Source organism: Macrosteles quadrilineatus, unplaced genomic scaffold, assembly GCF_028750875.1.
Source record: "Macrosteles quadrilineatus isolate MER2022 unplaced genomic scaffold, UCM_ALF_1.0 Scaffold_3__2_contigs__length_128488019, whole genome shotgun sequence".
NCBI lineage: Eukaryota > Metazoa > Arthropoda > Insecta > Hemiptera > Cicadellidae > Macrosteles > Macrosteles quadrilineatus.
In genome coordinates, this window is record NW_026542596.1 from 24156504 (window position 1) to 24181181 (window position 24678).

Genomic DNA, 24678 nt, shown 5'->3' on the forward strand with positions numbered 1-24678 from the left:
ATATATTTTGTCAAAATGGAATTTTAAGTTTTTCAATGTGCTATTTCTCCCCCCCCCACGAAAAACACCCTTCCACCTTAAATTTTTTATGCACTCTTTAGATTCTTTATTCTTATGACAAAAGGAAAGTTTTCACCAAGTTTTATCAACGGACCAATGTTTTTGTTATGTAGCCTATTTTACCTGTACTATTTCATTTATCTCCAATATTCAAATAAGTTATTCAAATTAATTTTATTGCTGGGACGTAATCGGACATACCGTTGGGTAAGAGGGATTTGTGAAGACTTAAAACATACGGATAAAGAAAGTATATGTTCGAGGAATATATGTTTTGGCGTTTGTGTTGTATCTTTGACTATTAATACAACTAATAAAGCATTCTGTGGCTCACACAACTACAATCTTTTTGAGAAAAAATTGGCTAGAGCTGGTCCATATAGATGGGACGTCTACTTCAGTATCCAATAGTCAATGGTTGTATTTATAAAAAAAAACATAATATGCTACTACTCATATCATTCTAAATCATCAATTATTGCAATTGTCATCACCTAGTAATTATTCAACTGATATTTTTGAACGATATATTTGTGTTTTGTCTGCCTGTACATTTTTGAGCTGTAATAATTTTAAAGCATCTTTATTCTGTTACAATATTTATCCTGTACATTCAATGTACAATAGTGTATTCCATGTAACAAATAAAAAAAATGATTTTACCATATAATGTTTGCATTACCTTATGAACATAACAGCTATCGTATTCCATTAACTGACGTTTTAAAATCAAAAACCGTAAACCAATAACGATTCAATTTTTTAAACATAACTACATGAGTATTACTAAGCCAACAATTTCTTATTTTGCAATAATGCAGCCAATAGTTTTATTTGCCTAGTTAAATAAATTTGCATGCAAAAACAAAATAAATTGCCTATTTATGTTCTAAAATGGAAACCCCCAAAGATAAATTACTTGCATTAATATTCTTTCACCAGTCAAAGCTCTGTTGCGAACTACTAAGTCCTCAATTAGCATTTATTGATTAGGTGGTATTACTTCAGGAGGATGGAGAAATTGCAAATAAATTTGGTAAACACATACAGCTTTCTGATTAGGCTTTGAAGCAAACATGCTAAAGTAATAACAATTTATCCCTTTTGTTCACAACTAAATTGTTTATAATTTGTTTCATGTATACTTTACATGCTTTGTACTGCTTTGCCAAACTCTTTAATGATTTTATGGTTATAGGTAGGTCTAAATTTATTCAATATGTAGTGTAAAAATTGCATCTGATTGACGAGACTAGGGGTTGAAACAATTCAGTGAACATACGCTGGTAATCCCTGCGTTCATAACATCCAATACCCGAGCTAAGATAACAGCTGCGGCTTTTATAACTTTCAGGCTAGAGTGTACAATATTGTAATCAATAAAAGTTTTTCCAAATGTTATTTTTCATCAGTAAATGTAAATATTAACAACTACAAAATAAAAAAAAAGAATTTGTTTAAGTTTTTCTCTCCCATAAACCTGCGTATTCACATACACTGACTTAATCAATGTTGTGTTAGCATTTTACTTTATGTAGGTACCACATTGTATAACCAACGATGTTATACAGTATACTGTTTTTTTACTGTGTTACTTTTCAAGATGGGGAAAATCGGGTTTTGGCGAGTTTATGGGATGCAAAGAGTTGCTGTGGATGTTTTTAGTGTTTATGGCAACCGATAAACATTATTATAAAGTTATTTGAGTCAATAAACTCTTTGCAATATAAGAAAAATCGCATCTTTAATAATTATTACGTAATTATTAGAAAGACAAAATAAAGTATTTTGTAATGCAAATGAAACGCTACTAACCCTTTAGATCTTTTAATGTACTAGTACATTATAACAATTAACAAGAGTGTTGTAAGTGTATAGCTTTACCGTGTATAGCTTTAATAACGTACAGTTTCACCAAACTGCGTAATATTATTTTACATTGATGTCTCTGATTGTTCAAATTTCCCAATTGTTAGTCCTTCGATTAAATGACAAAGCTACGAATAACTTTAAATCATGTAGGTTTTTAGCCAAGTTGTGAGATAAAAAGTTGTGCGATAAGGAATGTTGATTGGTTAAGTGTTTTCGAAAGTAGCTTTCGAGGAAGGAGAGAATATTGATGGCTTTGGGTTCATCCATCTCAACAACGTGTTAGGTTACATCGCGAGAGAATAAAACGCTGCACCATGATGGTTCTCATAGGTATACATACTTTGGTGTGCATCTTAAATAAAAAGTTATTTAAGAGTAAAATGTTATATAAATACCATTTTATGGTAATCCAAGGCGAAGGAAGGGAATGTAGGAATATTACTTAGGGTAATATTTTAAACAGTAAATCTGTTTAATTTTACTTAAAGGTAATACCGTACATGCGTAAAAAAAGGCAAAGAAGTCTGCAATAAGTCTGAGGTTCGGTATGTGGATTAAGGAGCAAATAGTTTAGGAATTTGAGGAACATGATTTAAAGTTGATAAACGTTTTTCTTAATATTTTACTTTTTATCTTTCTCAGTCCATTCTCATAAGTGATTTTAGATCATACTCATCGTATTTCGTGACTTGCAGCAAACATTTTAATAATATACAACATTTTCTTGATGTTTGTATTTTTTCTAAGCTTTACATTACCTACTAGTAGTGGGTTTATAAACTGTATTCTTAAATATTGCTACTAAAGCGAAAATCTAATAGACATAACTAATACTAGATAAATGATTTAGTTTTAGTTTGCTAAAATAAAAATATTTAAACCAATTAATAAAACAGCGATTATTAACGGACAATTATTTCAAAACTAAGTACTAATACGTGAAATCAGTTATTCGGTATGTTTAGAGATATATATATGCATTGTTATGGTAAAATGATCAGCCAGTTAATTGTACTGGTAAGATACATAAATACAAATAAATATAGCTCGGATAAAGAAATAAATAAATAGATAAAAATAAATAATAACTTATTTTTTTATAGAGGGATTTTTATTCCTAAAACCTTTCAATAAGTAAACCTTATTTGTGAACATTGCCTTTGCACACACTTACAAAATGTTGCTTTTACAAGATTTTTTATAAGTGGAAAATACACAATTTTACCTAGTTCAGAAAGATTTAGTTCTGTATACCTATTCAAAGCTTTACTGTATTTTTAATAAATAATCAAATGGGTTATACACTTTCTGACTAAATAAATTGTTAATTTATAAATAGTAAGCCAAAGTTATGATATTCATCCAGAATCAGTTGGATAATTATGGCAACCGAAGTGTAAGAATGGGATTAACCATGATAATTGGTGTCTGTAATTTAGCCATCCGCTCCATGAACAAACTGGAAACAAATATTTTACAAACCATTAATGCTGTTTAGATGGTTTAGTAAAAGGTAACGTTTTAATGATCAGCAATTATAAGGGAGGTTTGCAATGGTATTTTGTTATTTTTTTAAAAATACTCTAAAACAGGAGAAGAGAATTCGAGTTTGAAAATAGTTTTCAGTTTGAGATATATCATCTTCTATAAGCTCATGAAATTTGGAAAACATAGTTTTATCACGAAATTATTTTAGTTTCTTACGAGTAGATGAGACTAGTATTTATGGTAATAGTATACTTACTTCCTAGCTTTTGGAAGTTTTTTATGTTTAATTGGATTTCCCTTGGTGAATGAGGTTTTAGCGTAGTTTTTACGGTAAAAACTAATTTGTAGCCGCTGTATAAATTTAGTTTATTCAAATAGTTGTACAGTTTATACTGTGCTTGCTGAGTATAACGTCTTAACGTCAATGTAAATAAAATCGCATAACAGCCAGATTAGACCTTATAAAATGTTTCAGAATATTTTATAGGTTTTAAAAATCAGGATGTTTTAACATTTAGTAATTAAGAGCATTTGGGCATTTAAAAACAATAATTTTTCATACCAATTTCAAATACAAACAATTTAGCTTATTAAATTTGTTTCGCTCCGCGCATACGTTACTTAGTTTGATACTTATCTTTAAATTGATTTGGGCTTACAAAATTAAACCAAAACAACAATTTTTGTGCCCTCCCCCTATAGCAGCGAACCTGAGTGAAATGTATCATGTCGATTTTATTTATTTTAAATCTAGTTATTATAATAGGCATTATGCCTAATATAAATTTCCCTTTACTGTGAGTACGTGAAAACAATAAGGCATTTATATGCGAGAGGTTAGCAGTGTAAGTTTATTAATTTATGTAATTTTGTAATACACACAACATGAGCACGTTATTGAAAGATTTGTAAATATATACACACTCTTTTCAAATACCATAACTTTCTTGTAGGTTACCAAGGGTAAGAATAATTCCGTCGTCTATAGGTATCTAGGACAATAAATTGCGGACAATGATTTATAGATGTCAATAAGGAAAGAGGAGGTGTGGACGAGACTACAGATGAACCTTAAGCGACCTATTCAGGACAAGTACGTCGTTACATTACATTACTTACTAAGACGAGAATGCGACTGGACATATTTAAACCCAAAAATAAAGTATGAGTGTAGAATGTAGTATATGCCTTGAGTAGTTTGTCACTAAGATTAGCTGTTTTTATAGCCCAGGCCATTTAATAAAAGCCCAGTGATCAAGGATAGCTAGATCAAGGCCCGATCCACCAAAAAGATGCTAAATTTTCTTGATTTCAAACCGGAGACTTTTAGATCAACAAAATAAATCTGTCCACTTAGCTCATGATCAGGTAAACAGGCGTACAATAGCCTTAACAAGTGGTACGTTCTAGGTAAAAGTAAACTTCAGTGTCATTGTTCAGCAGCACAGTAAAGGTAAATGTTAGCAGCCATTGTAAAGCAACAGTGTGTAGGCTAGAATGTTTGCGTGAATAAATAGCAACCATGTTCTCATAGTCGAAAAACATTTATAAAGGTCGAATACATTTTCCTGTATTACACATAGACTTTCTAACCAAGCCAATCCGAAAGGACAGCTTACTGTAATCAATGGCATCCATCAAATCAATTGTAAAATGTGTAAAATAAGGAGTGATAATGGCATTTTAATTATAGCACACCCTGTGAATGGCCCATAACTAATCCAAATCATTGTCAGTGATGATAAATAGTGACTCTAGTGTCATTTCTTTAAGAGAAGTAGCCTTCAGATTACCATGACATACTGTGGTTTAAAATACCTGCATTATACAGTATATATATGTAATCCAATTGGTTGCTGAGGCAACAAGTAATGGAGCCAACATTAAGCGTTACAAGGGCTATTGTCATGCATGTGTTGTCGTAAATGTTTTTGTAAACGTGTGTTACACAACAACCTTCGGAAGAAAAGATCCTGTCCTTGTAGCACCTGATGGTGGATCCATTGTGATCAGATAATAGTTGCCACAGTAACCAATTAGATTACCTTCAATTTAAACCACTTGAATATAATAATTGTGTCGACGAACATTTATAACGAAGTATAAACATGTTTTTATAATGATAATTCCTACACACAATCCGAGAGTAAAATAATTTACAGGCAATTCCCAGTGGACTACATGCTGTTGTGTCAGTAAAATCAAACAATATTCTAACGGGGTTGCCAGCCAGTGTCGGTACGAGAGATACAGGTTGAATGCTCGTCAATCCACAAGCAAGGCTTTAGTATAATTTACAAGAATATTAAACAGTATTACCAATTACATGCTATTACGACTGTAATAGGCCTAAATATTTTATTCGCAATAAATACATTTATTCAAAGACGCCTATCCTATAGCTTGGAAAGATATAGGAGAGCCAAACTGCGAGAACAACGGTTTGCGGTTCAACTGTTCACAAACTGCTTCAAAACATAAGCTTTTCAATATGGAAATTCAAAACTAATTATAATCTCTGTTATCTTCATCGAAGTAAGTTTCACAGATTTTAAATTCACTTTAATTATCTTTTCCCTCGGATTAAACAGGATCTATACTAAAAGGGCGACAACAAAATACATACTGAAGTCTATTACATATACTTCATCAACCTAACAACCTACATAAGTTCTTGTTCACAAAAACTCGCAGCTTTGATGTTAAAATAATTGGATAATAGAATAGCATTATTATTGGTGAATAAATGTATTATTAATAGTGTATCTCTTAATCACGGACATCAGTGTGCCTTGCTCATTGTGGATGTGTTAGATAAGTACTTCACCTTTCAAGGCTGTGGTTTTGATATACTAGGATAGGAAAATGAAGCGTATATAAAATGATGCTGCATAATGACTCCTAAATCACAATAATTAAAACATTAAACATTAACACATTGAACAAAATTAGAAACACAAATAACAAGCCTGCTATTGGAGAATTGGGTGGAAAGAGTAAGATTCTCGTTCACATTTATATCATGAAACTCGTAATGTTATATTTTTGGGTGTGCGTTAACTCTTATCATTGCACCATCAATACTTATAGCTTTTTGGCAATTATAGTATTAAGGTCTAGGTTACATCATAGTTATATATTATATCTGTTGTATGCACTTTTAATACTTTTCGTCATGGTCACACATGAAATAGACGCGCGCGCGCACATACGTACATCACATTGACACGACGCATATATTCACACGAAACATTCAAAACACGTTCGGCCGACAAAATACAAACAAAAAGTGCAGTCAGGACGAACACGTGGACTGATACGAGGTAAATAATATGAATGGAGACTATTTTAAATCAAATGAAATGTCCATGAAATTATGTTCATTTTCAAGTCTAAAAACTATCGTAGTTGATCAAATTACACAGATATTCTTTCAAGGATTGAAAGATGCAAATCTAAATTACAATACAACTCTATATGTTACATACAGTAACAATGTTTTTATCTGACTTTAATTTGTGAGTAGGTGTAGTCGGTAGTTATTTACGTCACACCTGTACACCCCAAAGCGCTCAGCTCTGGGCCAGAACAGTTTTACACACTCCAAGCTAGGCCTAGAGAGTCGTAGCATTATAACTTAATAAAAACCCCATTGGTAAATGGAAGGATTTGAATGTCATGGGTTCGCGTCCTGGTTCTGAAATTTAACAATAGACTCTCTCCTTGTTATGGTTTGTACGCTCTATGTCAATGCTTAAGATGCCTTTGTAAATACTTATGCATATACAATCTTGTGAACCTCTTTAAAGAAGATAAAAAAAATCATTCGCGTTTCGACATCAAGAAAGGGTATTGTTTGTTATAAAGTGTTTGATAAATCACTCTTTGGACGACAGCTCAATCAACTTCGTAATCCCACCAATGAAGAAGTATTTCCACGAGTCTGGAAAAGCACAAGTAACATCCCTTAATACAGTTATAAGATTCTCTTCTTTTTACCTTGGAACCTCGTAAGCTCTGTTTTGAAGATGCAATTGTAAGTTATATCAAAAGTCACAGAGCGTAAATATGTGGTTGCATTAATCGTGCCTTGGGTTTGGAAAGTACCCTCTAAGCCATCATCCCTTTTCTAAGCTCCCACTAAGGATCTACAATAGTGAGTTATCACCCTGCATTATCTAATTATTTACAGCCTATTAATTACTATACATTACACAGCTCTCACTTTTGAATGGTAGCCTAAAACATCAAAGCTTCTTTGTTTTTACTTAAAAATTGATTAGTTTAATAATCTAAATACTAAAACAAGATAGGTAATAAGTATTTGTTTACTTTATTTTTCACTATTAAGTCTTAGTCAACATTGCTAGGGATTAAAATATAAAATGTTTCTAATACTATGTAAAAATGCATTATTCTTAAATCCCATGTATATTAAACATTCATGAGACGAAATAGCATCCTGTAATAGAATTTGTTGTTTTCTCTCTTTTTTCGCGGGACACCCTATATTTTCGTGTTAGAGAAAATAATAATTAATATTCAATTGTTTATGTTGTGTTTGTAAATATTAACTTTTGGGTTTTTAATAAACAGAGTTGATACAAAACTATGACTTTTACCTTAATAATCATAGCGCAGTCGATTTTTAACAAAAGTAAAGTTTAAATAAAAGAAGAGAAAGTTAAGTTTAAATATTATGGAGTTCAATAAACCTGATCCACTCAACCTATCGGAGGGTAACATTTCAGACAAATTTAAACAGTTTAAGGAAGAAATCGACATTTACTTTATTGCTACAAAAACAACGAAAGAAAGTAAGGAAATTCAATTAGCCAGACTGAAAAATCTACTGGGGACAGATGGTTTGAAATTGTACAACTCAATAAAAGATGAGTCTGTGGTTGAAACTGTTGAAAACGTGATGAAGACATTGGAAAAACACTGTGTACCAAAACAAAATATGACCATGAGCATTCATCTTTTATTTTCAAGGAAACAACTACCTCATGAAAATTTTGACTCGTTTTACGCAGACCTCACTGACCTCAGAAATCTAATAAGATGTTGCAAGTTTGAAGAACAGGAAGAAAAAATATTGAGAGCACTTATAATTCTAGGAGTGAATAATAAAGAGTTACAGGAAAAACTATTAAGAGAAGATACAAGTTTTGATAGAGTAATCAACTTCTGTAAAGCATCTGAACTTGCAGAAAAAAATGTGCGACTTGTCAATAATAAAGGTAAAACAGATCAAAACAATTTTGAAGTTGACACGGTCGTGAATTCTAAATTTACAGATGGACAGGGCATGAATGCAATACGACGTTTTAATCAGCAGCAGCAGCAGCAGGGGTATAACACGTCACAATGAGGTTACAACAGACGGGTAGGCAAAACTAATAATTGTTATAGATGTGGTGGTATCCATCATGGAATGTGTCCTGCAACAGGAAGAATCTGTAAAAAATGTGGTAAGCCAAACCACTTTGCTAGTGTTTGCCGAAATAATATTAAATTCCTTGGTTCACAACAATGTAATAATTTGCAAAATGTTTGTGATAACAGCATGTCAGTTGAAGACAATCATGAACCAGACATTAATAGCCTTTGTGTGGTTGATAGCATAAAAAATAAAAATGCTTGGCATAAGACTCTTCTGGTAGAAGGCAAAGAAATAAAATTCAAACTTGACAGTGGGGCAGATGTCAATGTATTGCCATTTCGTTATTTAAGGAATCTAAACTTACCTAGTAAATTGAAGCCTTGTAACACCACATTGCAGTCATTTGGGGGGTTTTCCATTAAGCCTTGAGGTATAATCAATGTTCAAATTGAAACCGATCAAAAGATTGATGTAGTTAGTTTTTTAATTGTAAAAAATGAAAACACGGTACCTATTTTAGGACTTGAAACATGTATTAAATTTAACCTACTAAAACGAATTGACAGTGTCAGAAATGAAAATGGTGGTAATACCGACCTAGATAAAGAGAAGTTAAAAATCTTTGAGGAAAATAAAGATGTTTTTGAAGGATTAGGCTCTTTCCCGGATAAATGTAAAATCAAAATAAAAGAGGGTGCACAACCCACAATTGGAGGCTACCTCTAAAAATTAAAGATAAGTTTAAAGAGACCTTGGACTCTCTTGTGAAAAGAGGCATCATACAACCTGTTGAAGAACCAGTAAATTGGGTAAGTAATGTTGTTGTGGTGGAAAAGCCCAATGGGTCCTTAAGAGTCTTCCTTAGTGGTAGCCATGTTGGATTTCTTCCCCATAAGAACAATGTTAAACATTACATCATTTGTGGACACGTAACGGCGTTATTTGTTAAGATATAGCTTTGAAATTTATAATTTGTATTTTTAACATAATAGACTAGTGACTGAGGTTTTTGAATTTCGAAAATCCATTTTCATTTCCTTTTAATAATTAGCTTAATTTTAAGCTAATTAATAATCAATTATTCATTATAAAAATTAAAAATTGTGAAATAAAAAACGTCAATCTCTAGAGGACCGCAATTCCTTAAATTTAACTCCTTATCCATAATTATATGACAATTTGCTGATGAGATATTTGGACCCAAAGTTAACATTGTTCTTATGGGGAAGAAATCCAACATGGCTTCCACTAAGGAAGACTCTTAAGAATTTGCATTGATCCAATAGAGTTAAATAAAAATATTGTCCAAGGGAAGTTCACAATTCCAACTTTGAATGAAATTTCTCCTAGGCTAAATAGCAAAACTCATTTCTCTATCTTAGATTATTTAAAGGATGGGTTTTATCATGTACGCTTAGACGAGGAATCAAGTAACCTTTGTTCTTTTGCAACTGTATTTGGAACATATAAATTTCTGAGAGCTCCTTTTGGTCTGTCTTGTATGCCTGAAATGTTTCAAAGGCTTGTAAGTAAATACTTTGGGGATATACCAGGGGTGTCAGTTTATTTCGACGATCTTTGCATAGCAAGCAGATCTAAAGAAGAAAATGATGAAATTCTTGAACAAGTGTTTGAGCGGGCTCGAAAGTACAATATAAAATTTAACTTAAGCAAGTTTCAGTACTGTTAAAGTGAAGTAAAATACTTAGGGGTAAAATTTTCAAAAGAAGGGATGTCACCTGATCCTGACAAAATAGATTCAATCAAAAAATTAGTCAATCCAAGTAACAAAACTGAACCGCAGAGAATGCTCGGAATGATAAATTATTTAAGAAGTTTCATTCCAAATGTATCTGAATTAACTGCTCCATTAAGAGAACTTCTAAAAAAGAATGTAGTTTGGAATTGGACTCAGAGTCATTCAAAAGTACTTGAAGATTTAAAAACAATTATCTGTAGTTCTCAGGTTCTCGCACCTTTTGATCCAGATATACCTGTGGAAATCCAATGTGATGCATCAAAGGATGCTATTGGCTTTTGTATGCTCCAGAATGGTAAGCCTGTACATTTTGGGTCCAGATCAATGAACAATACTGAGCAAGACTATGCACAGATAGAGAAAGAACTACTGGCAATTTGTTTTGCTGTAAAAAAACTGCACACCTATATATGGTCTTCAGGATGTAGTAGTTTTTACAGATCACTTACCACTTGTGTCAATAGCAGTAAAACCACTTGGGAAAATTGTAAATAACAGACTAAAGAGATTGAAACTAAAACCCATTGATTACCAGCTGAAAGTAAAATACTTACCAGGAAGATATATGTACATTGCCGACTTCATGTCAAGATGTGGAATTAAAACTAACGAACCCAAATATGTTCTAATGGATGATTTCGTTCACACTGTGGAAGTTCACGAAATAACTGAAGACGAACCTAGACTAAAACTTTTTCAATCCAAAACTAAGTCAGATAATATTTTGACCTCGGTAAGTGAGTAGCTGCATAACTGTTGGACGGATCCAAAAGTACTTGAGGGTGAGATAAAACATTTTTTTTAATATCAGACAAGACCTGCAGGTTAATGATGATTTAATTTATTATGGCGAAAGATTAGTTGTACCCCAAAGTTTGCGAAAGTTTGTATTAGATACTCTACATGAAACTCATCTAGGATCCTCTAAAATCAACAAAAAAATGAAACAATTGTTTTATTGGCCAGGTATGACTTCTGATGTAATAAATGTAGTGTCAACATGTAAAATTTGTCAAAAATTTGGGAAATCAAAAACCAGAAGTCCAATGATGAATCATGATATTCCAAACATTCCATTCAGCAAAATTGCAGTTGATATTGCAGAATTTCAACGAAGTTATTATCTAGTAATTGTGGACTATTACTCTCGGTGGATTGAGGCTATGAAGATAAGTTCAAAAAGTAGTTCAGTTATTATTTCTAAGCTTAAAGAGGTATTTTCTAGATTTGGGATACCTAGAACACTGATTGCTGATAATATGCCTTTCAACAGTATCGAGTTTAAGCAGTTCTCTCAGGAATGGAATGTAACAATCATAAAAACAAGTCCATACTATCCCCAATCAAATGGATTAGTGGAGAAATCTGTTTGAATAGTGAAAGAAATGTTAAAAAAATGTCAAGAAACAAAACAAGATCTGCAGTTATACTTGTTAAACTACAGGAACAGCCCAATATCTAACCTTGAAGTTTCTCCAGCTCAGCTTCTTAACAGCAGACACTTAAGAAGTAAAATTCCAATGAGAGAAGAACTATTAAAACCTAAACTTGTTGAGGACAGCATCTATGAAAAAATGATAGAAACTCAAAAAGCACAAAAGTCCTATTATGATAGAAAGTCTTTAAACCGTGAAGATAGCTTTACTGAAGGGCAGGAAGTATGGGTTCAAGACGTATTCAATAAAACATGGGATGAAGGAGTAATAGAGAAGAAACTTCAACAACCCAGATCTTATTTAGTTTCTATTAAAGATAAGGGTATAAAGAGAAGAAATAACAGATTTATAAAAAAAAGATTAGGACTCCAAGCTCAAGGGGAAGATGACAAATAACATATGTTTAATATTCAATTGTTTATGTTGTGTTTGTAAATATTAACTTTTGGGTTTTTAATAAACAGCGTTGATACAAAACTATGACTTTTACCTTAATAATCAATAGGTATTTAAGAAATAGGTAAAAAGTAGCAAAGTTGAGGTTGAATAATATGTATACTTTCTATAAGAGGTGAGATTACAATGGACTATTATTATTATTTATTTTTTTTGGGAAATGCGTGTTGCAAGGAAAATTTATGGCTTCTTAAACAAACCAAAGAGATTTTGTCTATTTCTTCCATATTGTGTACATTCTTTGGGTCAGATTTTGTTTATTTTATAAAACTCAACAATTTCATACATTATGCAACCAAGACAAATAGAATTAAATCATTCTATTTGTCTATGGTGTAACGTTCAAGAAAGTTAAATCTGCCTTGAAAAGCACAAGGGAAACGCTTAGAAACAATGAGTTTGGAATAATAGTTGTGAAATCGTGTGGAAATAAAAATACTATTTTTTTGTAGGTGGTTAATGAATAAAACACAGTATGCAGGTTTCCGCGTCATTGTAATGGCCAGTAACTTGATTGGTCTGCATTATTTACAACCCTCTGGATGTTGTTCACCAAAACAATTAACTATGCATATCTCTACACTGCGAATGTATGTTTCATATAATATGCAGGACTGATTTACTTGGGAAAGGGCAATTGTATAGGACAAAGAAAGGTCACTTGATTTAATTTTAACATTGATTTTGGTTTTTAACTCCAGATGTTTTATTGAGAATATTAAATTTTTAAGGGAAAAGTGTCCACACCCCTAAAATCTTAATGGATATCCCGGGATCCATACTTGTCCCTTACTCCCCTCTTAACAGCACACGCTCAATATTTAAATATTTTACTAATTAAAGTATATTATCCAGGCATGCTGCAGAAGAATTAGTGTTTTTTTCATTCGGGTTCTTTTTAGACTGAGCTATTTTTAACTAGTAGCATGATAAATTTATGTACACATCCTTCTGACTAAAGCGAAATTACAATCCTTACAGGTAAGCTAATATAGCTTTTCATTCAAGTGGAAAGGGGTTTTACTCTGATAGAGATTATGTAGGCCTAATAGAAAGGAATGGCTAGCCGTAAATCGACCTCAACTTTTATTCAATTTGATTAAGCATCTAGATATTTAGGGATGTAATAAAATGATAAAATTATTTTAGAAGTTTAATATATTTTACCGTTTTAGCTTCAAGGTTAAACTTATATTGCCGTTAGTTTAAAATTAACAACAATCTTAAAAGAAATGGATAGCACTTTTAAGTTAGAAACTGGATTTAGGCCAATACAACTAGTATGTTTATGAGCTAAATGAGATCAAATATTATCCTTTTCAACGCGTAACCAGTGAGAGCAAACCCGCAAATGAACATACAGACAGGAACATAACTACGCGTTGGGAGTGATGAGTAAAATCCTTTTCCGCTGGTCTGTAAAGTCTTAAATCCACACAACGTTGGTTACTTAAGACCTAGGCCTAATTAACCAAGCTCAGAACACAACATTCATCAGGCAACTAAGGGCGAATTACACCGTCTTCCTACGTTTTATGTTAGGTAATTACTTTTAAACAGACAACACTTCTGTAATATTAAAACATACTTGAAAGGAGAAAATCAATGTATCTTGGCTAATCTATAACTCAATATATTTATAAGCATTTTAATATTTTAATACTGGGACGGGTGGCGTCGTCCTGTAATCCAGCTACTAGGAGGTTACGAATTGAGTATATTTATAGGCATGCACTGTGGATGCGATCCTCCCTGGTGTGGATTAACGTCCGCACGAGTGAGTACTTCGACTATCCGCAGTACTATCCTGATAAATAGACCAATTCGTATTAGTACAGGTAAAATAGGGTTTTATAAACAACGAAATTTGTACATTCATGAAATTTCCCCTGTGAGTTACTAATAATATGAGAAATGAAGATCCGATGAGTCCCCAAAATTTTGGGTGTCCTAAGGCCCTTTTTGGAGCCCTTTTTGGTCCGAAGGGCCCTTGTTCCTGAATAATTTTGTTTTTACGTTTAAGGTCGAGTGAGGTGTGGTTTTCGATGGTTTTAGTTATTCTAAATCGATTGGGACTAGTTTTAAGTGTATTAAACCACTCCATACAGGGTGTTTAGAAATGTTATTACTTTTTATGATATTTAAACATTTATTCATAGAGTAATAAAATTAGTTACCTCCATGCTCTACATAAAAGGGGATTATTGAAAATAATTGTAAATTTTACTACGTAAGGGGAAAGGATCACAAGGAGTAAGAGAAAATATTAAATACCCCCGTCACAGCAAACCTGCAGACTAAGCGAAATTCGGTTTTACTTACTTGATTTTCAATTAAATCTAAAATAGCATTGCGTTTAACGATTACCTAAGTTTGATGCTACAAGGAGGCTATTAAAGTGTGTCTATATTAAAATATTAATAGCCTAGTATAAAAGAAATAAATTTGACAAGTAAGTTTGATCAAGGAAACAATCATTTTACACTATTCTACATAAGAAAAACATGGGAATTTTAAATTTACAAATTTAGTATTTTATCCGTAACTAATAACCATACAAAAACACGTTAATATACTAAATTATTTGTTTTTAAGCTATTTAAAATGTTCTAGAGAAAAATTGGGGAACTTTGTGTTTTGAGGGTGAAGTAAATGAGAAAACCCAATTTTTACCCTATAAACCTCGTTCCCATTGTTCAGGACAAAAATGCTTGTACCGACAATGCTGCTCTGATGTCAGCGGTGTCCTGGTCGTCATAACCACGAAAGACAACCGTACTTGTATTGATTGAAAATAATTGTGAGGAAATTAAGATACAAGCTGCAAACGTCATTATGTATGAAAGGTGTTTTTGTACCAAATCACATTGTTCGTGCTTTAAGATTGGTGTTGCCTGTTCTGCAATATGCAAGGTTTGTAAAGGGGAATCCTGCTTGAGCACCAACTTGGACCAAATCAGTAAAGATGGACAAGTTGCTAAGAATAATAAAATTGTTAATGAGTCGTCTGAGAATAATTATTGTGATGATGAAATTGTAAAGAGAGATACTACGGAAATTGTAGAAAAATAGCTTTAGTTTAAGTACTTCATTTTAATATGTAATGTAAGGTTTTATACAAATACAATTGTTTTAATTTTTAATAAATGTAAAAAAAAAAAAAAAAAAAAAAAAACTTAAATAACTAGGCCTACCTAAGAAAAATACATATCAATTTGAAATTAGTCTTAATAGATTTGCATGAAAAACACATTAAAAGATTATTCACATCACCTTAAAAGTTGAAATTTTTGCGTAGTAACCTATGTTATTATGTTATAGTGTAAAACTTAATCCATCCCCTTTTAGCGAACTTCCCATATAGGAAATAAGCTATTACCGAAGGTCTTATGGTAAAACATAGACCCGAAACCGATTTACCTTTTCATTTCGATGCCCCCAGAAACCTAAAGCACCCTTCTGCTGTTTAGAAGGTTGCGAGATAACTCAAAATATTACATAAAGGGTTTATAAACATATATATATATATATATAATATAATATATCCATGTTATATACGTGTCCGTAAACATGATAACTCGAGTAATTTTGGTTCAATTTTAACGAAACCGGCAAAATCGGTCCTAAATGTGGTATAAATTTGTAATCTTTGACCCTCAAAACACAAAGTTTCCCAATTTTTCTCTAGAGCATTTAAGGAGCTTAAAGAAAACAAATAATTTAGTATATTAACGCGTTTTGTAAGTGTATTAGTTACGAATAAAATTCAAAAATTGTAAATTGAAAATTCCATGTTATTCTTAAGGAGAATAGTGTAAAATGATTTTGTTTGTTTGTTTATAGATATGTCTTAATAAAACTTGTCAAATTTATTTGTTTTACACTAGGCTATTAATATTTTACTATAAACACACTTTATTAGCCTCCTTGTAGCAGCAAACCTAAGTATTCATTAAACTCAATGCTATTTTAGATTTAATTGAAAATCAAGTAAGTAAAACCGAATTTCGCTTAGTCTGCAGGTTTGCTGTGACGGGGGTATTTAATATTTTCTCTTACTCCTTGTGATCCTTTCCCCTTACGTAGTAAAATTTACAATTATTTTAAATAATCCCCTTTTATGTAGAGCATGGAGGTAACTAATTTTATTACTCTATGAATAAATGTTTAAATATCGTAAAAAGTAATAACATTTCTAAACACCCTGTATGGAGTGGTTTAATACACTTAAAACTAGTCCCAATCGATTTAAAATAACTAAAGCCATCGAAAACCACACCTCACTCGACCTTAAACGTAAAAACAAAATTATTCACGAACAAGGGCCCTTCGGATCAAAAAGGGCCCCAAAAAGGGCCTTAGGAAGCCCAAAATTTTGGGGACTCATCGGATCTTCATTTCTCATATTATTAGTAACTCACGGGTGAAATTTCATGAATGTACAAATTTTGTTGTTTATATGGAGTGTTTTTGTATTATTTTACCTGTACTATATATACCAAGGCAAAATGTGGTTCGAATTCCACTATAAACTGTAGGTCCCTTTGTTGCTATTAGCTGTATGGGCTATTAATTAACAGCTGTGTCTAAGGAATGTCGGCCTTAGTCACTAACAACGCTACAAGATCGCGCCACTCATCCTACACTCATCTCTATTCATACTTGGCTTAAAATACCTACGTTGTATGGTCGCCATTTGATAAGAAAGAAAGAAAAAAAGTTACTTTACCTATCCCAGACGTTTTAATGTTTAAAAGCTTAAGTTTTGTTGAAGTTATGATTCGTAAGAAAAAAAATCGTAAAACCAATCAAACAAAAAACTATATGGTTATCTATGTTATGTATTATACATTTAACGATAACCACTATGAAAATTTAATTTTCACTTTCCCCTTTTAGTATCACAAAGACTTCTATTTATAGCACTGAACTTCAAGTGAATCTTGTAGCCAAGTGATGAAATATGATATACAGAGCTCTCGCCAATGCTAAGTCGGTTAATATGATGCCTTGAGACCAATATATTATAAGGACCAATCGTATTAGCTTGACATGATGGAGTGTCATGTTCAAAATGCACCCTCTCCAAAATAGATCCGAGGCAGCTGCATAACAAGCAAAATATTATTCTACTCAACATTTAAAAAAGTCAAATTTAGGTTGGTATGTATTTCTTCATGTGTTACCAAACATATTGTAAATAATTCTCTACGAGCGTGATTGGTAGGATTTGTTTCGGTTCTCCGATCTCTTAAAACTCTCCCTCTGGTCAAGGAATGAAATTTTGTATGGAATCGGGTATAAAATGAAAATATTTATTTATGTTATAAGTAGATGCGGTAGTCGAGACAGCGTTTTTGTTTACCAGTTTCAACTACTAAACATGAGGTTATATTTATGTTAGCAGATAGACATTCTTGGATCTGTTTAAAACGAAGTGGCACAATTGAATTTCTTAAGTTTGGGGTGGGATGGTTTAACTGTTTTCTGAATAGTTTGAACTACATTTCTCTCTACTTTGATCGTACACAGTTGTGATCGTTAAATGTACCAATCGGTAATCAAACTAAAGTTGATAAAACAAGACAATGGTTAAAGTTGAGTTTGTTGTCCAACCGCTTCTCGAAATGTATCAAATCTTTTTCTAAATAGCTCCAATAATTACTCACAAAAAGCTTGCAAGTCTCTTAATTCCCATCGGATTACAACCAAACATTTACACGCGAAGATAAATAACATAAAATTTACTTATTAATAATGTTTTGTCTTGTATCTGTGTGATTTTAAATGAAGTAAATTCAAAAGCTTTTGGATTTATTGTAAGCGGTCCTAATCCATCAAAGATTTGCGAATGTGCCGGGAATTGAACCCGTCCACAGACTAGTGGTTATTTAACACTTCACTTATAAGAAACAATATCTTTTCAAGCATTACATCTGTACTGTACGTACGCATCAGACGCATCCAAGCATATCTGATAGCGAATATCCACTATTAGCTCCACGTTTCAATTGCAACTGAACAGTTAGGAATCGGTTTAAATGTATTGCATCCAAATGAGCCACATACCAATCAATCTGTGGTGATTGATTTGGTTCTCGGGGAATACCCGGCATTGTTGTCACGCCAAAGCGTTTTATTTATGCACATTACAATAACAAAACGGCATATCGTAGTGTGGGTAATTTAAAAACAATCACCTTGGGGGATAGGTGTAATTAACTGTAATATATTATTTATTGATTAACTGCCATACAGATGTAGTTCAATACCTTAGATATTTTTAGTGTTGATTGGGTTGAAAATTCGTTATTACATTTTATGAGATTGTATCTGTTTGGGTGAAGTAATTAATTTATGTTAGTTTTTATGAACGTTATCTAAAATAAATATAATATTAAATTGCTCCCCCTCCCAAAAAAATTTAATTTTTATTAAACTAATAAAACCTTAAAACTTTAAATTAAAAAGTAGCAGATTTGAAGGGTATACCGTATGAGTTGTAAACTCATCGATATGTTGATTGCAGGGCGGCTGATCGAAATTTTCAAAAAACTGTGAGTCAACTGATGATTCAGTCGCAATCACATACAACGTCAATTATGATGGATATGTCATCAGATGATGTAATTTAACACTCTGTCTGGTAAGGCAGAGTAGGCTACAGGTATATAGAATCTCTTACCATCCAAAACAGTGTTTCGTTGGCGAAGTTTGAGTACGCTTCTATCGTGGACAGTACACTGAATATCAGGCACACCAGCACCACCATGAATCTGAAAAACACAAAGTTGTTAGTAATTAACTCGTAAATGTTGTCTGCCAATAAGGCCTACGATTTACGACGAAACACAGTTCTTGTTTCGGGAAGGGGGATTTTCCCCAGAAAAAATTCCTGTAGAAGTTTGGAATATATAGGACAAAAGGTGCTAATGCCTAAGGTATGATTTTGCTAAGCTGATAATTTTTAATAGCAAAAGATAAGGCAAGATTTTGAAACCAAAACACATTATATAGTTTTCAACACAACAGTGCATATTGGTAACAAAATACTTGACCAAAAATAAAAACTATTCTATTCTCTTTTGTCTGACAAAAACAATACATGCGTGATCATAATTTTTCCTGATGACAAATATTGTAATCTATTAACTGGTGAAATTAAAATAATTGTACAGTTTACATAGCGACTTCATAACTTAATTGCACTTTTACATGCAAAGCAAAAATTACGAGTTCAACAAGTTCGCAATGGCTTCTCATAATTATCAATAATGCAACAGAACCATTAAAACGCGTATTGAAATCTACAAACTTAAATATTCTCTGTGTCTAGGAACGTTTAAAACTGCAATTGTTGCTGAAGGTTTGATTAATCCATACATAAATTATATTGGACATTCAACACGATTTAGTAGTTCACACTACCTTCAGTATCCAATAGTCAATGACTACTAAATTGCCCTTGTTTGTTTATTTTTATACATTTTAATTATCTAACCATTTACTATGTCAGTCTAGTTAGTAATTAATTTGTATTAATGGCAAAATACAAGTATTTCACTCCCATCAAACTATTTTTTTACGAATCAAGCCTATTTTTAATCTTCCTTGTTGTTGTTGAAGACACAACATGTGTTTAAATTCAAATAGAAAATATTAGGTACAGTATAAATTATGTGTTAAGCCCAAGTAACCTCCCCTTAGTACATGTCCAAGGTAATTTTAGGCCATTGTTAATATTCGCATTTTAAACATATTTTTACATTTTATCTGCAAATCAAATATAATGAATAAAGTTCAAACTGCACCCTTAATGTATTTACAGACCAACCGATAAATCTACATTTTTCCCATTTTTGACTCCTAAAAGTTTGAACTAGTCATGGATATTAACAAGAAGTTTCACGACAAGATCGTAAATGTAATAACATCATGTTTCGACATACGTTCGACTCGCATTCAATGCTGCGACTGATGCTCTATATACCTTTGATATCACTGATTATCTATGCTGTTTGTGCAGGCATTGCAACGACACTCACACTGATTGATATTTTTGGTGAAATATTGATAGTTCACAGAGGATGACAGTTCAATATTATTCTGGCGAGCCTAGATTGTTATTTTGCTAGATAAAAAAAATACTTAAAAAACCATATAACAAGTGTTTGTGTTTTTGGACAAAATACTACAGGACCAAAATTGAAGAACAATGTAGCGGTTGAAAGATGATTGTAAGCTTAAAACGTGGTTTTTAATAAATATAATTTGCAGTGAACTTTAATTTGGGATTGCAATGTTGTACCCATGATTGGTTTATTAGTTTACATCTGTTGTCTTCCAAGAATGTAAACTTAGGTTTGGTAATATGTTTGCAACTCAAGAACTTTTAGAATCTTTGCGAAAATATCACGTTATATTTTAATTGTAATATTCGAATTGTACTGATACGTCCATAAATTGAATTTTAATTTATCAATTGCAGTCCATAACATGCTATTTTCAAGTAAACTTATCTGTTATCAACATAGGCTTGGCATGGGCAAAGTAAAAACACATTTCCTTTCGAGTAAACGACAGGGGAAATTTTGTCAGCAGTAGCCATAACCATTCGCCAGCTAAGGGTTATGTTCTGGAACAATTGACTCAGCCGCTTATACCAGCATTAAACCTCCTCCTTCTATAATCGAAATTCCGCTGAAATTTATCAAGTTTTCAGTCAGATACAGCTTTGACCTACTCGTAATACAAGAACCGTTAAAGATGAAAAATATGAGGTGTAACGTTAAAGTTGTTCATTCTGTGTATTCCCAGAAAATCCTATCTTAGTTTACATTAAGCGTTTCCATTTTCTAATTAATACAGAAAGATATGTGGTTTAAGATTACAGTACAATGGAAATGGACCTTACAACCTCCATCCTCGGACAGTATTTATTTAAAAAAAAAAAAATTACAAAATAAAAAACTGTAATCATACAAGAACTCGATACAAGCCACGACAGATCGTAATTATAGTTTAGGTTTTATTAGTTTAATATGAATATCTTACAAAGATTTTTCCTAGTACGAAACACCTTTATTATTCATAGATATATCATTAAGTTACTTTACAATCACAAGTTTTCAGAACAATAAAGGAACAAACAACACAGAAAGGTAAATGTAACAAACAGAGAGGAAATTGTTTTATGTTATTGTTCGGGTAAATTGACTTTCTCGAGTTTAAGGGGAAGCCTCAGCAAATTTACTTGACTATTAGAGGTCTGTTTATTATGTTTTACTGAAGTGTTCTGGTTTCACCATGTATTGTTACATAACATTTTTCGTCAAACTGCAGAAAAACAGCCGTTTTTAATACATGCATTGCGGGTCTGAGGTTTCACTCTCTAGGAAGTAAACAGCGTTTTATTTCCCAGGGAGTAAAAATCAGCTGTTATCACCTTCGATTAACAGCAAGCGCATGTATCAAAATTCTTTTTCGATTGGTTTAATCAGTTGTCGCTTATTGTTGCTTTATTTTCAAAAGTTTGATATTTGATGGTGTGTAATGTATAATAGGACAACCGTAATATACGCAAATGATCGAATCACTTACTGCACAGCTGCTTATTTGCATTAGCGAAATCGAAAACACGCTAAATGTAGTTTTAAGAGGATTTATATTTTTTTATGAAAAGTATTTTTTGTTTGTTTTATAGATTAGTTTGCTTAAATAATGTTAGGATATGACGAAACATTTAGTTAATCTCATGGGTGGAAAGTGGGGCTGAAATGTATGAAGCACATTCACGGATGAAATATACTATTTCCTACCACCATGGTATGAATGATCATATTGATCATGATCATATATCAAATGATCATATTGCCACCGTCTTTGCCACCTGTAAACAGTAGGGGCCAACGCAAAATAGCTCATTGCTGATCTAGAGTGAGAATGACCATTCCCGCTCGCTATATCAGATGATTTCTCAGTTAGCGTTTCTACACTAACCAGAGCCACGGAGCCGGTACGTAAATTGGTAAGCAAATAACGTAATCTCAATGACATAAAAAATAAAATACAAATCTTGTTCTGCGTATTATGATAAACTAATTATTGTTGTAGTGAAATATCGTGTGTGTATTATGAGCACCCAACAGTCATTGCCACTCTAAATACATAAAAGCTATTTTTAAATATTTTACCAATCTCAACAACATTGCACAGTAATGGCCTTCGACCGTAGGAATCTGGAACTGGACGTCGAATTGTTCAACCTTTGTAAATGACATACAGCACATATTTAACTGAAAGGTCTTTAACCGTAAATGTCTTAACCATAAGGTCTTTAAATACAACGTTTGTAAGTACATTTCGAAACAACACACTAATTGATAATGCGTATAAGGGTTAGGCAAAAGTCTGGAACCCTCCAGTTAACTTCTTAACACGTTGCAGTAGGAAAACCAAACTCGGCACATATTTACAACATAAGAAATTGCACTTTGTCATCAAAGTTACAACTTTGCCCCGGCCCCCAAAATGGGGTATTTTGGGGGGCAGCTCCAAATTTTAAAATGTAAACACCTATCATGTGACCCCTCATTTTAAAGTGTTTCTCAAGACCAATTAAATGGCGCAAACTAGAGGTCAAATCGCACCCCTAATCAAAATGGCAGTCATTTTTAAATATCCCCTATTAACTTTTAAACAGGTTATAGCAGGAAAACTAAACTCAGCATACCTTTATAAAAAAAGAGAATTCACCTTTTGGTTAGTATTAAAATATTACATTTTTAAAGTTAACTGGGGGTGTCCAGAATTTATCTTGCTACTACCCTACTCATCTTAAATAATTAAAATGGCTGCCATTTTGATTAGGGGTGCGATATTGACCTCTGGTTTGCGCCATTCAATTTCTCTTGATAAACCCTTTAAAATGAGGGGTCACATGATAGGTGTTTACATTTGAATATTTGGGGCTGACCCCAAAATACCCCATTTTGGGGTCTGGGGCAAAGCTGTAACTTTGATGAGAAAGTGCAATTTCTTATGTTGTAAATATGTGCCAAGTTTGGTTTTCCTAGGTACTGCAACGCGTTAAAAAGTCAACTGGGGGGTTCCAGACTTTTGCCTAACCCTGTATATTGTATACGATGAATTAGATTTGCAGTAAAACATTTGCGACCGAATAGTGATAAGTCTGAGCCTATTTTATATTTTCTAAAGCTATTTCCCATGGCTTTCACACGGAACATTAGTTTATTACACATACAATAATTGAGACCGAACAGACAACTCTGAACCTAAAAGGTGTACAATGTTGTCAACACACTGGTTCTGCTGTGAACAAAGGCTCAACCCCAAACTTTGTGTAACTGTGTAACATCCAACAATGATCTTTAAATAGTTATCGTTCCGTTGCGTTTAAAATTGAGTGCCTGAATTAGTATGTTTCACTTTCCGCGGCTTTTCTCCCCTTTGTTTGAATGATAAGCGAGATTTAATTAATTATTTTACAACTTTAAAACATTATTGGTACCGAAATATGATCTATATTTCATAATGACCTTGTTAATATTAGTTTAAAATGAAATTAAACTATACAACCTACTATTTTAGCTGCAAAATTGAAGTAACTGTAATTTCTTCTAATTACACAAATTTGGGTTCCTCACATTCTTGCGAAAAGTTTACATTGTACATTTGAATATTCACAAGGTGTAGCACAAGGGGATTTTAAATTACAGGAATAAACCTAGCTAGAGTTCTCTATCATTATTGAATAAAATTTCATTCCAGTAAGTCCTTGGCATTCACCTCGGTCTAGGATATGAATACAGACAGCAAGGATCCCGTTCAATTAATTTTACAGAGTTAATAAAAAAATAATTACGTTATTTTTGTGTAAATGAAAGAAATTGTATAACCACCATACATGTTGAAATGATGCGATTGAAATAACCTAATGCTATATAACAATTTATATACTAAATATAACAACATATAATACTAATAATAATACTAAATATAAATAATGAATGAACATAAGTTTATTTATTCTAAGGTGGTACTTTGTAAACCTGTACGGAAATGAATTAAAATGACCTGAAAAGGTTTTGAAGACCTACAAAAGGAGAATGGCACATAAAATAAAATAGTTTATTAAAAGAAGGTTTGTAAGTGTAATAAAATAAGGTGACGGTCGACCGTAGTAGGTCCTCAAGCAACAC

General features: G+C 32.4%; 1 protein-coding gene across 4 annotated transcripts in view; it reads right to left on the reverse strand.

Moving 5' to 3' along the window:
* LOC128989647 (potassium voltage-gated channel subfamily KQT member 1) overlaps positions 1–24678 on the reverse strand; it is a 349887-nt gene that overhangs the window by 68560 nt on the left and 256649 nt on the right. For all 4 annotated transcript variants that reach the window (XM_054411608.1, XM_054411607.1, XM_054411609.1 and 1 more), the window contains exon 4: positions 19143–19233. In XM_054411608.1, coding sequence (XP_054267583.1) covers positions 19143–19233 — 91 coding nt within the window. The remainder of the gene's footprint in view (positions 1–19142; positions 19234–24678) is intronic.